This window comes from Anguilla anguilla, chromosome 3, assembly GCF_013347855.1.
Source record: "Anguilla anguilla isolate fAngAng1 chromosome 3, fAngAng1.pri, whole genome shotgun sequence".
Classification (NCBI taxonomy): domain Eukaryota; kingdom Metazoa; phylum Chordata; class Actinopteri; order Anguilliformes; family Anguillidae; genus Anguilla; species Anguilla anguilla.
The window spans coordinates 18,063,246-18,078,903 of NC_049203.1; the positions used below are offsets into that span (position 1 = coordinate 18,063,246).

Sequence of the window (15,658 nt, forward strand, 5' to 3'; positions counted from 1 at the left end):
AATAGAACGCATGACGTTTTCAGAGGGGGGTAAATGCACGTGCATTGCTTAATGATGGATGTAAAATACAGTAAGCACTTGCAATCCACATGCTGACACCACTAGAAAGATAAGAAAGAATACAAAGCTGAGTGGAAAAATCATAAGGGGGGGGGGGGGGGTGTAGGATAATGTCCCAGGGATAATGCAGAAACCAAGGTAAACGGTTGTACTATTGGGCAGCTGCATTCTTGTTTTTGATGCGATCAATGCAGTTTTGATTTCCAACATATTTCTCATGACCTAATTTACTTTCCCATTGTGGCATTTATTAATCGACTAAACAGTTGTGTAGAAGAATGCCACCACAGCAGCACAGTTCAATTAGCAGTCTGTAGTGCTAGTAAAGTAGGTCTCCAAAGCAGCCTAAGTCAGACTAAGCCTCAGGAGCAGATCTGGACTTCAAGAATTTATATTGGATTTACATGGAGGTTAGCTGCACAAGCCTCCTATTTGTATTATGTTTCTAGGTCGGCATACGTTCACTTAGATTTAATACTTTATTGATGTTGCACTTCGACTCTCTGGCCTGGGAACATGTTTAGCTAGGCCTAACACTCTTGCTCACTTAACTCCGGTGGATGCAGTTTTTTTTTCCCACTGCAAGTTTCTCTGGATAGGAGCGCCTACCATTTTCTGTGCCCAGACCCACTTTCAATCTCCTGAATCAGTGATCTAATACAAAAGATACAACTAAGACACACGGAGCACATCCTCAATCAGGATTACAGACAGAAGTGAAAAATGCTGGTTGGCAGCGTGCATCTACACCTGACTCCACAAAAACGTGACAGGCTACATGGCTTTCCCCTGCAAAAATGCTTATTCAGAGTTTCCACTCAGAATCACTCACCACACAGCCCTGAACTTGCAATAACTTCAATTCCACCTCACACACACACACACACAAACGTACAGTTATGAATGCACACTAATCATGTACACAAAAGGCACATATAAAAAATACTTGTCTGTGGTGGTAGTAGCTCATTATTTGGAGCACCCCATGTCACACACTTGCAGGTAATGCCAAAAACCCCCACGAACTCCACGAACCACGAAGCTCCCACAAACACACACAGCATCCACACATGCACAAAAACTGAGATGCGTTCAAAATTTAAACCAAAAAAAAAAAAGTTTATTATTTCATTCAAACAAAAGACAAATACAAAATGAAGAGTGGGGGGTAAAGGTGCTTTCAGCGCAGTCACAGCGAGGAGAACAGGGAGCTGCAGAGCCAGCTATAGTCCGTTTTTCGCGCTGTCTTCAGCTGCCTCTCTTGGGCTTTGGAGACGGTCGGCGAAACTTCTTCTGCGCAGATCTCGTTCGCACGGGCCGGCCGGGAGTCACGAGAGTCCATTTCCTCTTCGGAGTCGGTATCTTCCTCCGGCTCGCTCTCCATTTCCTCTTCTTTGGCCTCACTTCCCTCTCTAATAGCAGAAGTATTTTTGTCAGAAATCTCACCCCACTACAGCACCACACTAAGCAGCATAGCAAACTAAGGCCTGCAATCAGCGTCAGTTCCTGGCTGAAACATCACCATTACACAGTAGCATTAAATAAGTAAACCTGAACCTGTGCAGTACAGATGAAAATATAGCTGTATTATTTCTAGGCCTGGTATATATCACAGTACATATGATATATATGCATTGTTATCAGCCAATCAGAATTTATTCAGGCAATGATATGAAAAAATATGCATCGCTATTATACTACTAGTCATAATTGGGTGGAAAAATCTGATGCATTGTGACAAAGAGACGCGGTGCTTACTCAGGGTGTGGTTTTTTCAGTTCAAACATATCTTTGTTGGGCTGTAGCCAAACCCAAAACATGACTAGGGGAAATTTTAAGAGCTCTCCAAAGGCATAGCTGACACCGATTGGCCCCTTTCCAGCAGTTACATTATACGCTCAAGCGTATTCTACATTTCCAGCTACGCTTTCATGGGCTTAGCCTGTGACTCAGCAGTCTTACCCGACTCCGGTGTTAGAGATGAGGAGAGAGTTCACAAACATGGTGCAAAGGACAGAGGCAGAAGGCAGGACATGGGCTGGGGTGTGCAGCAACTAAAACGAGAGAAAAACACCCCCTTTAAGCCCGTCTAAAACATCAAATTCAAATTAAACGTTTAGCACAAAAACAGGTAACAGCCAATCAACACTTGTTCTATAACTCTGACTCGCAATCAAAAGTAGTCTTCTTTTTTTTTTCTTAACAAACAGTTTGGCTCCAAACTGAGTTAGTTAAAAAAAAAAAAGTAAAACTTAAGTCAAGCTCAAGAGCAAATGTTTCTTGAATTCAGACTCAGAGTCCACCAGATCTCTGTAATAAAAGCTTTATCTAAAGAAGACAAGCACACTATAATAATCTTATAGTGTTTGTTTACCGCAAGTCAGAAGTGGTTCCCAGTGACAGCAGCAGATGTTAGATTACTGACCTCTCTAATGGCACTTGACCCTTGTGGAAGATGGACTCTCGTCGTCATTGGAGTCGTCAGTGAGCTCTGCTTCTCATGTTGCTGCTGCCGATGTTTCCCCAGCAACAGGTAGAACGGCGTCATGGCAACACTGTCATCGATCACAAGCTAGAAACATGAGAGGATCAGGTAAAATAGGGTGTTCAGGGAAATAAATAGGGAGTGAGTCATTCAGCTTTTTATTTCAGACTCATCTAAAAAGAGATCCATAGCAGGAAAAAAACACAACAATGACAGATGGGTTACAATAAATTACAGTGGCTTCAATTATGACACAAAGGGTTTACATAAGAGCTCCTACGCTAGTGCCACCACATGTTTGAGTTGAATTGAACACAGCTCTTCACAGGATTGATTAGTACCCACCTCAATTATGCTATTCTATGACTCAACAAATGACACACAAATGTATATATGGCATTTCTTTTAACCGTTTGACAGGTAGGTATTCCAATATTAACAAACATCTGGCTAGCACTGAAACTTAGCACATGAAGTAACATCCACATTGCATCATTGTTAGCCACTTTAAGCTTCTGCATACAGCCTTTTGTGTAGGTACACCACAGGTGAGTAGTATTACAGGGGTATACAGAAAGCTCTAAAAAAATTACAGTTTTTACATGAACTGTGCATCTATGAAATTTGCGTATCAACATGATAGCCTGTGCATGTAATTTGCGATATTCTCTATAAATATCCCTTTCATCTGTTAAATTGTCTGTGATAAAATGACCAAGGTAGTTGATCTCATTACATAGCTTAATTGCGTTATCACTCAACTGTCATTGAAACAAAACATCTTTTCTGCATCATCAGGGTTACGGCAACCATCCTGACAGTAAAATGAACCATTTCAGAAACAGGACCCTCTTTGAGAGAACTCGTACCTGCTGCCTTGAAGCCATTATCTTATCCTCCTCGGACTTTGTGCTGAATGTCATTAAATCCTTAAACAGATTTAAAAAAACGAATTAGAGCTCCTGATACTGCGGTAATTACAGAGATTAATTGAGCAGCAATTCCATCAGTTGCATCATACTGTGCATCATATTAAATTAGCAGATTTTGCTATTGTTATGACCTCTGGCATATGGCTACCCAAAAACGCCAGTTTTGGTGGCAGGCTTCATGGCCTGGTATCAAATTTGGATTGTCCCTATGCCAACTGTGGCTGACAGCCCCATAAGGCTGAAGCAGAACCGGCACATGCTCTTCAGCAAATTCACAGCAGTGGTGGCAGAAACGATAAATAAGACAGGGCATTCCACACTGGAAAAAAAAAAAAGAAAAAGGGGTAAAAACATTACGAGTAAATGCGTGAATACCATGTGCTCCGTCATGAAATACAACTGGGATCGGTTGAGCCACTGGGCGCGCTCCTCACAGCTCTCTAGTGCCCTCTCCCGTGGAGCAAAGACCGCACGGTGCACTTTACCAGGGCACACGGCCTTCTGGGAGTAAAGTGGGCGCGGCTCACTGGGCTTAAACACAAACACTGAAGGAGAGGAGAAAGAGGGTATCAGTCTTTCAGCGATGAAGCACTCATGCCCCACTTTGCACAAAGCACTATGGCAACACTACAAATGTCAATACATGTAAACTGCTGTCTAAAATGGATCTTTACACCCCGACATGCATTTTGTAAATATAGGAACATGGTCATCATTTCAACTACTAAAATTCTAATGCATGACAAAGTTTTGAAAGCCTGTCTTTATTTGGCGAGAGATTGTCTCAATCGACAACAAAGAAAATGAACAACTAAAAAAGACGTTTTTTAGCCTTGCAAAGTCAAGAGCGGCGTGAGCAGTATCAAGGCATCCTGTCTGGAGGCCCCAGCCCCCCATCCTTATCAGCTCCTCTCAGAAAGATGAGGCTTTAACACTCACAGTCTGTATTTCCGGACGTGTAGCAGAAGGCAGCCACGTTCTCAGACAGTGGGTCAGCCTGGAGCACAGTCACATCCATGCTGGTGCTCCACTTCACTGTCGGGACGGAGAGGAGAAGAGGGGGTGTGAAACACTTCTGCACTCGCTCATTCAGAGGTACACTCTCACGCACGCAGGCAGGCACGCAGGCACGCACGCACGCACACACACACACACAGGTTCGACAGATGCGAAGTTCAGTAAAGTCAAACTCTTACGTGAGCATGTGAGGATGTCCCAGCAGCAGAGGAGGTTTTTGGAGGTGGTACCGAGCAAGTACTTGGAACAGCTCAGTCTCCCGAAACAAAGGTCCCTGAAGGATCAAAGGAGTCTCTTTCAGCCCCTTACTGGGTCAAATCCCCCTCCCCCACATCAATTAACCACCGCCTCATTCCCTTCCCAACCACATACCTCACAAGATTATCAGCAAGACCCTTCTCATGGGCCAAAACTCCAATTAAGTTCAGTTCAGTTACTTAACATGTCTAGAGGTAAGCAGGGAAAATGGTGGCTACCTCGCTATTAAACAGGTGCAAGCAAGTTGAGCCTTACTCAATTTTTAACTTGATAGCCTTCCAGCACAGCAAAAACCACAGCAAAAACCAATGTCGGTTTAATAAAGGTGTGTCATTAGAACTCCGGCACTGTTTGAGTAAACTACAGAACATATCAGCTTTTCGTAGGAAATCATCTACGACCCTTATATGCTGTGCACACTAATACCCTTTAATACTACATAGAATGGGCACTCCATGCTGCCATTGAGTGGGGTTCATTTCAGGAGAGCATAAAAGCTGCATGTGCTGGAAAAGGAGTGACCAAGTCAGTTTCTGGACTGGTCTGTTAGTTCAGGGTCTGATCCACTTATGGCAGCCCTCTCCAACGTACGCAGACTTCAGTATAAATATAGCTCCTTGGTTACACCTGGAACTTCAGACATCGCCCTGCTCGTGGGTAGAACAGCTGTGTCAACAACTGGGAGCCAAACCCAGAAAGGCACTCGGTTCAGTTCCTGAAGCACTACACAAACACTCCTCCTCCTCACCTAACTAAGGCAAAAGAAAGAGCCAGTCTGGGACTGGAGGGAGGTATCCAGGTCAAGGCAGAAGTGAAGTATATAGGTGTGGTCTGGGGGAGGAGATTAGATATATGGGCGTGGCCTGGGGGAGAGGATTATATATGGGTGTGGTCTGGGGAAGAGACATGGTACTTAGGCGTGGTCTGTGGAAGGAGAAAATGTAAATGGGCATGGCCAGGGGTGAGGAGATGTATGTGGGCATGGCCAGGGGGAGAAGATTAGGTATTTGGAAATGGCCTGAGGGGAGGAGATGGTATATAGGGGTGTGGCCTAAGAGGAGGAGATTAGGTATTTTGGCATGGCCTGATGGAGAAGAAGGTGCATATGGGTGTGGCCTGAGGGAGGAAACGGTGTATATGGGTGTGGTCTGAGGGAGGAAACGGTGTATTTGGGCGTGGCCTGGGGGAGGAGATGGTGTATATGGGTGTGGCCTGAGAGAGGAGACGGTGTATTTGTGAGTGACTTGGGTGGAGGAGATGAGATGAGGCAGATAAAGCTCACCTGATGTACCCGGGAGGCTGGCACAGCGTCAGGACGAGCTCCCAAGAGTCAGGGCTCCAAACCGTGACAATCTCCTGGAAGCCGACGGCCAGCAGGGACCCGTCCGCAGAGAAGCAGCAGTTTGCGGGACTCCGATGGTGGTAGCTGCCCACAAAGTCACATGACCAGGAGATCCCATCACCTGACGAAAGGTTAAGAGAAGGAGGTGGAATTAACATGGGGAGGACACCAGCGAAAAGTAATGTACAGTGTAATGTAAGACATGTAGAGTGGAAAAGGATGCAGGGGGGGTGGGGGGAGATGTAGCAAGGTCAGTGGAGGACAAAAGAGTGCGAAAACAAACACTTACAACTCAGCAAATTTACTCCCACTTCCCTTCCCTGTTTTTGGCACTTGCACGAGTAAAGCGTGACATGCCCGTGTAACGTTACTGTGTCGGTGTGACAGCCTCACAGGACGCAAGTGGGTTTCAGCATCACATGATACACGAACCGGCGGTGATACGCGATACGGCGGTGCAGACTCACGGTGCGTGTCCCAGTCTTCGGCCGGCTGCCAGGCTTTGAAGTGGCCGTCCTTGCCTGCCGTCACCAGCAGGGTGGTCTCCGCGTCCGTGCTGAAGCACATGGCCGTAATTCGGTCCTCGTGGGGGGCCGAGACGCTGGTGTTCAGCACGAAGCTGCCCGGGAATGAAGACCGAGTCATTAAAATTTCAATAAAGAGCAAGGAGAAAAAAAACTTTTTTTTTTTTTTTTTTTTAAAGGAGTAACATAATGGTTTTCACACTTTCTCGGTTTTATGCGCTATTTGCACAAGAGGCATTGAAGAAACACGATGAGTAAAGTATTAAATATGTCCATTTTTCGAGAAATATGCGTTTTAAATTTATCGTCCTATTTTCAACCGGTTGAGAATGTTATCGACTTAGTGCATCACAAGTACAGTAACCACTCCCCTTTCCACGCCCCGTAAAGAAATCTGACTGGACACACCGTTCTGCTACAAGTGTGCTGTGGTTTAGATAGCAAACAACAAGGCTGAATCCTTCCGATGTAATTTACATAGAAACTATACACTTAGATCGCCTAGTTTCACTCACTGTGGCCAAGCGGAATCGATAACGTTTCAGAAAATATATAACTTTAAAAGGTTTAATTCAATCTTCTACTGGGACTTTTGCCGTTTATTGAGGGCGTGAAAGAACATTTTGGTGCCGCTGACTCTAATCAAATGTTTTTCAGATTTACCGTTCGATTGAGCAAGTACCATTCAAAGTACATTTTTATGGGCTAGTGCTGTCCGATTGTGCTAGCTACTTCACATTAACCTTGTACGGCGATCAGTAAAGGCGAACAGCACAGTACCACTTTATTCTTGTCACTTCTATTACCTCTGTAATGAACTAAAAAAAGGCGACAAACTACCTTTTCTGTGAGAAATGTAATGAAGAAATGACATTCTAAAGCTCCGTTTTGCCCTCCCTACTGTCAGTCAGATTACTGTGATAGCTAATTTTAAATCATATTTGGGGACCCATGGATAGCTTGTGACCCACAGTTTGCGCCGCTGGCTTACAGGCAAGACAATGCAAGTATTTAGGTTCACTTATTAGAATGCCTTTTAAGGACTATTAGACTATATCTGATTGGCTATATTCATTTATAGCTAGCTAGCTAACGTTAGCCAGCTATGTAGTTTGCTTTCATAAGGACGTTATAGTTGTCTAAAGACAACGGGCAAGAGTCACATTCAACCACCATGTTAATCCTTTAACGGCTGAATATTTCCTCTTTACTTTTGTATTTTGAGAGAGTTGTTTTTCATTCAATGGGGGGTGGGGGGTGTGAAAAAGAGAAGTCAAGCCTTCCCAGCAAACAGTCACAAGACCACGCCGTGGGAATATTTTCTCTCCGTACATAATGAAGGCACAGTTCAAAACCTTTAAAACAGAGATACTGAAAACTATTACACGGTTTGCAAATACTCAAACTGTACACATCTCCATGTCGCTGATCTCTGGGTCCACGTATTCAAGGAAGATACATTTTTTAGTTTGAATCAGAGAGAGCCTGAGAGTGTGTGGTTGGGTGGGGAGGGTTGGAGTAGCTGCCAAGATCACACGGGCCTCGGGGTGGGGGGAATGGGGTTTTGCGTGTGAAGGGCACCTCTGGGTCTGCTCGTTGTAGGCCCATAGCTTCAGGCTGGACTCCAGCTCGGACGTCTTCTCCCTCCGCTCCTCAACAGTGGCCAGCCAGGAGCCGCGGGGGTCGAGGGCGGCCTTGACCACGTCGAACTGCTCCAGGCCTGACTGGTGGATGTACTCCTGCTGAACGATGTCCAGCTGCAGCCAGAGAGAAGGAACGCTGCTCAGCAGTGATCTCATACCGGGGATCAACAGGGTCGGGACACAGCACTCATATTTCACTACAGTAGAAGCTGTATTAAGCAGGGAAAATTAAGCTGGAATTCAGCTAGAAATATAGCTCTGCTGCAACTCTCAGTAGGCGGCAGTATGGCCCACCGGTAATGAGACCCAACAGGTTTGCACTTGGAAGGTTTGCAGGTTTTAATCCCAGGCACTACCGTTGTACCTTTTAAAACCAGCAGGGGGCAACGTTCCTACAGAAGACCCCAACACATTTACCGCAGTACACCATTCAGTTTCGGCCTTATGCCTGCTTAAAATGAGCTATGCGGCAATTGAGAGCGCAACTCACGTTGTACAGCTGTTTGTCGTGATGGAGAGAGTAGAACTGCAGGTGCCCCGGTTTCCCGTTAAGCACTAAGGATTTAGTGCGCGGGTCGATAATCAAATCAGTCCGGACGTCTTCCCCTACGGGAGAAATAGGAACCTTTGTGTAAACCGGGTCCGGTCAGAAGTGCTGGAGTGGGCGTGTGGGTCTGCATGTGTGCGCTACATACCTTTGACCAGTCCCTGTATGACCGCTGACACTTTCAAGTTGCTGTTGATGATGGTAATCTCTGAACGAAGCAGAAAAACAAACTTAGTTTGGCAGCAACACGCGCTTACACGTGAACACAGGAAAGGGCAAAGCGTGAAGCTCTGGCAGAGAACATTAACGGAAAACAAGAGACCGTTGCGTACGACGACTCTCAAAGACAGCCGGGTCACAGAGGCTGCGCCACGCCCTTACTGTTATCCCTGTGAGACGTGCAGATCAGCGCCCCGTCTGGCGAGACGGAGACGTGCTCGATGGCCGAGCCCAGACGCGGCAGCAGGTCCTTGCTCTCTGCCCCGTAGCGCCACAGGACCAGGACGGACTCGATTCCTCCGCTCAGCAGGTTAGTACCTGCGCAGAGAGGCATCGCGGCATCAAACAACATGGCTGCTTTCACGGTTCTACAGGGCCAGCCCTCAAAACGTGCTTCAAGCAGGAGGCAGTTGCTATGGGTTCGGACGGATGTACAGCTTGCTAACATATCGTCAGTTTACTGTAACTATTCAACAAATTCAGAGATTTCAACAAGAATCACATTTTTTACAGGTAATTTTTAAGTTATTTCTTCTGGTATTCAGGTGCAGAAGTCTGCACTTTTTTTCCCTTGGGTTATCTATGAGGGGTAAACTCCAAGCAGTAACAGACTGTAGCTGCATTCAGAGCTGTTGCACCCTATATTATGAAGTTATACTTGCACAACAACTTCGAATCGGTAATGACCTTGATAAAGAATATACGCCGTCCACGTGATGCACTTAAAAGGTCCAAGGTCATGAAAGCTCTCTCTCAAAGGTCAGTTTCTCACCTTCGGGAGTGAAGGCCAGCGCTGACACGGCGTTGTGATGCCAGTGCTGTGTGGAGTATGTGTACTCCTTCTTCTGATTGAAGTTTCTCCTGAGAGGAAAAGCGCTCTTAGCAAGGTTCTGTGCTCTGCTCAGCCATGAATTACTGCAGCTTGAAGCACAAGTTATAAGGGTCAACTACAATGTAATGTGGTACAGTTGTTTCTAAAAATACACAGAAAAGACATTAATGTTTTTGCATATTTAACCAATAACTCTACAGATTCGGTAACTTGCGACTCAAAATTACACTAGTAATTTTTTCAGTGAGTAAAAGTTAATAAAGCCATCGTCAATGAATAAAAATTGATGACCAGCAGGAAGTGGGGTTTGTTGCTGTGCCGGTCACAGCCAATTGGCGGGGTGCTCACCATAGGCGGATTTTGCCGTCCTGGTGGCCTGTGGCAATGCAGTCCTCTTTCGGGTGGCAGCTGACGCAAGTGAAGGCATTCTTCGCCCCTTTCTTATCACTGGCATTCAGGAAGAACCTGAAGCATTGTCGTGGCAATTTTTTCCAGAAAAAAAAAGGTTTCATTAATCAATTACCAATGAAAAACAGAAAAGAATTTAAAAAATGGCTTACTGGGTATAAGATTGCTACACTGTCCTATACTGATATTTGTACCATGATCCCTTTGTTTTTCCCCCACTGTACATCGTACATCGGGATACGCAAATTGGACCTGTGACATGTCAGGCTAACGATTCACCTATTTCAGCTAATTAATGGATATGTGATTGAATAATTATGCAGTAATTGGTTGCTAATATGTTTTAAAATACTGCTGTTCCTGATATTTGACAGGTGTACGTTATTTCTAATCATTATAAATACATGTCTGTGTACTGTACTGCACTCCAGATCATGACTAATGCTTATTATACTTCAAAGGACCGATGCATTCTGCTATGTAATTTCCTGTTTAACTTCGCTATTCCCATTGAGTGCCAGGGAGTTTGGTCATCTGGCAAGTGGATGTTTGCACAATCTTTAATCAAGAGATCATTTTAATTAGTTAAATTAAGGTCCACGTTCATAACAGTTTGGTGCAATTCAACAAAACAGGCAATTTACAGGACCTTTGGACAATCACCAAAACAGGAGGATGTGGCTACGTGGTGAAAACCTAACCACACAGTGGCTTAAAACCAATATGCACTGTATTACGCCCACACCGAACCCAACATACTTAAAGCAGGCATGTATTTAATTACAACTTTTTTGTAATTAAATACTTTATTTCTGACCTCAAACACACCTGTACGTTTTCTGTTTCTTGAAGAAGAACACCGAGAGCTGGAGACCAACTGCGGTGGCAATATACTCACCCTGCAACAACAAAAAGCATAAGAGACACTTGAGAAAAGCCTAAACAACACAAGGAACCATAGAGATTACTTATATGGGCTTACAGTTGTATTGAGTGCAATGGGAGACAGTTGTATTGAATGCAAATGCCCTCCTAGAATGTAGTCACTGCTGTTTAATTAAAATTTTTACTTTGTTTTGACTTGTTTACCCAGTCCAACTTTTAGATTCTAGGTGGAATGGCGCTCCTACCCCTCTGCCGAAGGAGGTGGCTCCGGGGGAGGGACTGACATCAGCCAGAACAGAGGATAGCTCCCTGACCTCCACTTCCTGTTCCGCAGATTTTGGCAAACGTACAGCTACCAGCTGGAAGCTCTCTGGGGTAAGGAGAGTTTTTGGAGTGAGGACTACAGGCTTTCATACAGGCTCCCTCTGCAATATCTCAGACACGAGAGTCAGCCTTTCACCGAAAAAAGGAATGTATGATTTTGCAATTGCATAATTGGAAAGGCCCGGCAAACCACAAGTATTGCTGTTTACAAACTGTTAGTTTTAAAAATGCGTTGTGCAAGGTTGCCTTAGTGCATCAGCTCACCCGAGTCTGTGTCACTTGCCATGGGGATAATGAGAAAGACAACCCCTTCATGTTTCTGTGCCACATACAGGGCTGAGATGTTGTATCCAATAACCAATGTCTGCAAGAAAAAAAGATCCCAATATAAGTGGACAAAGCAGGGGTGCTGTGACCTCAGCAGATTTAACCATGTGCAATGCAAGACTGTACCTTAATGAGGATGCCATCTGTGTAGTCCCACAGTCGAACAGTGCCATCTAGTGAGCAGGAGTACACCTGCAAGCAAGAGCAAGCCAAGTATGTAATTGTACACAGCCAATCCAATTCTTAGAGGAATTCCATTGTCTATTAAGCTAAAAATATGACATTAGGTGGCAGGGCACAGAGTTGTCAAGTAAAGAAGTATTTTGGCACCCTTTTCTTTTCCTTCCTCTCCCTCATTAAAAAGGTGTCCAATCACATAAACAGATTGAACGCAAAATAATTTATGGCGTTAAAGTAACTCTGGACAAGTAATATCTCTTAAATTTAGGTATATACAGGTAAAGTATACATATAACTAAATATAAATGTAATATAATGACAAGAGCACAAAATTGTGCCAGGCTGTTGTTTGCCAAATAAATGGGGTGTCAAGAAAATAAATGAATTTCACAGCATAGTCCATGGGTACATCCTTAATAGACAGCCATATACACTCTATTCCACAAAAAATAAGTCAAAAATCTCCCAACAACACCGTAGCAGCAACACCACAATATTGCCTTAAAATATGTTAATTCAAAACTGACACAAACTCTGCCCCCTGCATTGGATATCAGCAGCCTGCACTGCTATTTGCTGTTATGTACTTATAACCAGTTTTCTTAATCTTATGCCGTGCTGTTCTGCAACTGCACCCTTGAAAGTTGCTCTGGACATGCATTTACCACACACATAAGAACATATTAATTTAGCAGATTTTTAAAAACATAATTTCTCACAAGTAGAATAGGATAACATTGATTATAGGCTGCAAACATGCATCCATTGAACTGAAAATAATGTTAAATCAAGAAAAACTGTCCTTAAAATGTACTCGAGCATATTTTTAATTGTCTACAGGGCAACTGAAGAAAGTAATCAGCCAGTATTGATCTGGAAAATATCATCATGCCAGGAGCATTTCTGGCGGAGTTCAGAAGAAAGCTTAAGAAAGAGAGACCTGTAGGTGATTGGTTGGGTTGAAGGCCAGCCCTGTGACTAGGTCTGTGTGTCCCTCGAGGATGTGTACACATTCTTCTGTACTTGCGCTGTAAACTTTCACCGAGTCCCCAGACGCACACAGCAAAAACCTGAAACAAAGCGAGAAAAACCATTGTCTTTGATTTCCCTTTGTATCATAGACCGCTGTCATCAATGCACGTGCTCAGAGAAACTAACCGGTATTCAAGCTTACAATGCCAGTGTTCTTATTTAGAGCACAAAAATTTAAAAATAAAAAAGAAATAAATAAAAACAACATCGTATATTACATGGCTGGGGATTACAAAAGCCACTACACAACGGATAGTTACAAAAAACGAATGCCTCCTCCTAAACAGGCTAAATGTCCGTTTTTGGGCGGCAGCTAAAGGTTTTTTTACTGAATAAACGGACAATTGACCAATGCCTACTCACGTTACAAACACAAGAAAATAGCGAGGAATATATAACGTTCCATTGCAATACAAGCCCCACTTTTTAGTTGACAACAGTTTACAGTTTACTTTGCAACACTTAGTGAAATGCAGCTATCCTGCTATGTACCTAGTTAACACAAAGAGCCCCTAGCACAGCTAGCAACTTTGTCGTGGGGTTTAGCAGAATTGACCAACGTTAACTTGGCAACCCCGTTAACATAGCTAAATGCTAAAGAGGCACTGCAAATCAAATAAAGTTATTTGGAGATTAAGCATGACTTCTGATAAAACATGTTTGTATCCACAAACGTAGTCGGCTAACGTACCACGCTATGAGTTCAGCTAACAACTGACTTCAGAGCGGTGCGTGTTGGCTGGTAAACATAATCTAGGTCTAGATGTTGTGTGCAACGTTCGAGCGCTTTTATTATTCAAACTTACTTTGAATCATAGGTGATTATAGCTTCTCTGTAGTTTATTTTGCTCCCACCACAGCGAACCACGCGGATCTCCGCTTGCTCAACCATTTTCTCCACTCTGACCTCTGTACTCTGACCCCTCGTCCACGTGTCTCCTTCAGTGCTTTCGAGCACTTCAAAGCCCAATGCTGCCACCTACAGTTGCTCTATTTTTTTTTTTTTTTACAAATGTGATTGATCTATGGATTGATCACACTACTGGTCACACTATGCAGTTCTGTCGGTGATCAAGCAGTACAGTAAGATCTTAAGATAGTAGTTTCCCTTTCTCTTCTGAGGATTTTGACTTTGGCTCCTTTGGCACTGACATGCCGATCCACTTGGATGCATTTTGGTTAACCCACTGTCAGGTGTAACAAATGTGTGTCTGGGTCATAGACTGCATAAACACATGGTCTTCGTCAACAGGGACTTCCAGCATTACAAGGGGAGATGTCATTAGTATTTGTATTATTAGTAGGCCTATTGAACCTTCATTTTTAAAATGTGGAGAATTTTTCTGTTTTTTTCCCACGACGCGCAGGAACTGCCGCCGTGGGCTACGCATGGCAAATTGTGGTCACTCACTCATGGACGACCTGAATTGTGGGCACTCACTCACTTACGGACGACCTCAGGGACGTTTTGTGGGACGCATGCGCAGATGGTGCCAGCTAAAATGTGTCTACGGAAGTGAGTTGCCCCGTGGGTCTGGTCGGTTCCGTGCTTGTTTGTTAACAAGGTATTAAATATAAGAACGCAGAGTACCCTAGCTGCTCAGGACATGACAATCGCAACGGCAACGTTCCCTCCCTTTGAATCCTTCGAAGTGGTCTCTGCTAAAATGTTATTTAATGTTTTGTTTTTTTCCCAGAATTAACAGCTTGTTGTCAGTAGACTATTGATTATTAATTGATGTGTTTCTAACGTTATCCTAGTTAACAAGAACTAAATCTATTAATTTGGAGGAAAATATTGAGCTGGCATGCTTTAACTCACATTGTTACATTACTATCCAGAGCAACTTTTTAAACATAGCATTTACATGGCATTTATACAGCTGAATATATACCGAAGCAGGTTGCAGGTTAAGTACCTCTAGCACCAACTGACTCAGGTTAAGTACCTTGATCAAGGGTACAACGTGTAGACTATTAGTGCTAATAAGATGTTGATGTAAAATGTTGTCGATTTTGCCTCCTTTACCATTTGAAAATAGAGGGTTAAAATTACGTCTGTAAACACCTCACACTACAGGATAATCTGCGAAGATAATCGGACCAGGTTTAAGTGTGGAACGCAACCCTGAAAGTTGGGGCAGACAAATAGGACCCAAAATCGGCCGATTGTCCTGCACTGTGCAACAGGAAATGCATCCTGTTTTCGAAGAAAACTTAAAAAAAACTCTGATCGCAGCCGCGTGGCCCCTCCCACCCTCTCCAGTTGCCATATACGATCTAGTGAGTTCCGTGAAATGTGCGACAGTGAGCGACAGTAAGACGGCAGATTCGTCGGAAATCGTTCAAAATAAAAGTCTGCCTGCGCGAAAGCGAGAAACGTGTATATCAAAGTTTATTTTCTAAACTAGCGACGTTTTGACATGTAAAAATACTCTGTTATAATTATAATGCCAATTAAAAAGGCAGTGTATTTTTATAAAGCTTTCTTTATATTTCTGCCATGTTGATTCTTGGAAGTGCAGTAAGTCTAAATATGAAATACCATGATCTTGCTTTTTTTAGGAGAATATAAAACGGATTCCAGCATATTTGTCATTCAATTAAATCACAATTGCATTCTGATAGCACAACAGATAACAT

General features: G+C 43.7%; 1 protein-coding gene across 1 annotated transcript; it reads right to left on the reverse strand.

Annotated features, from left to right (window-relative positions):
• Positions 1 to 1,158: 1,158 nt before the first annotated feature.
• Positions 1,159 to 13,967, reverse strand: wdr75 (WD repeat domain 75). The gene is made up of 21 exons (XM_035411727.1): positions 13,822 to 13,967; positions 12,924 to 13,053; positions 11,930 to 11,995; positions 11,741 to 11,840; positions 11,398 to 11,522; positions 11,096 to 11,166; positions 10,208 to 10,324; positions 9,800 to 9,888; positions 9,190 to 9,345; positions 8,957 to 9,016; positions 8,752 to 8,867; positions 8,200 to 8,375; positions 6,562 to 6,713; positions 6,035 to 6,215; positions 4,674 to 4,768; positions 4,417 to 4,512; positions 3,853 to 4,022; positions 3,415 to 3,474; positions 2,486 to 2,632; positions 2,023 to 2,114; positions 1,159 to 1,472 (listed from the first exon to the last, which is right to left on the reverse strand). Exons 1-21 carry the CDS (start codon positions 13,905 to 13,907, stop codon positions 1,250 to 1,252), a joined length of 2,508 nt encoding a protein of 835 aa, XP_035267618.1. The 5' UTR covers positions 13,908 to 13,967; the 3' UTR covers positions 1,159 to 1,249.
• Positions 13,968 to 15,658: the final 1,691 nt, after the last annotated feature.

What these genes read in the sequence shown, in the direction of transcription:
- wdr75 (XM_035411727.1), bottom strand. Translation starts at nt 13,907, where the DNA reads ATGGTTGAGCAAGCGGAGATCCGCGTGGTTCGCTGTGGTGGGAGCAAA. An exon ending in GGACATCCTCACATGCTCAC is followed by an intron (nt 4,513 to 4,673) that starts GTAAGAGTTTGA and finishes CCGTCCCGACAG; the next exon opens with TGAAGTGGAGCACCAGCATG. An exon ending in GGTCAAGTGCCATTAGAGAG is followed by an intron (nt 2,115 to 2,485) that starts GTCAGTAATCTA and finishes CTCTCGTTTTAG; the next exon opens with TTGCTGCACACCCCAGCCCA.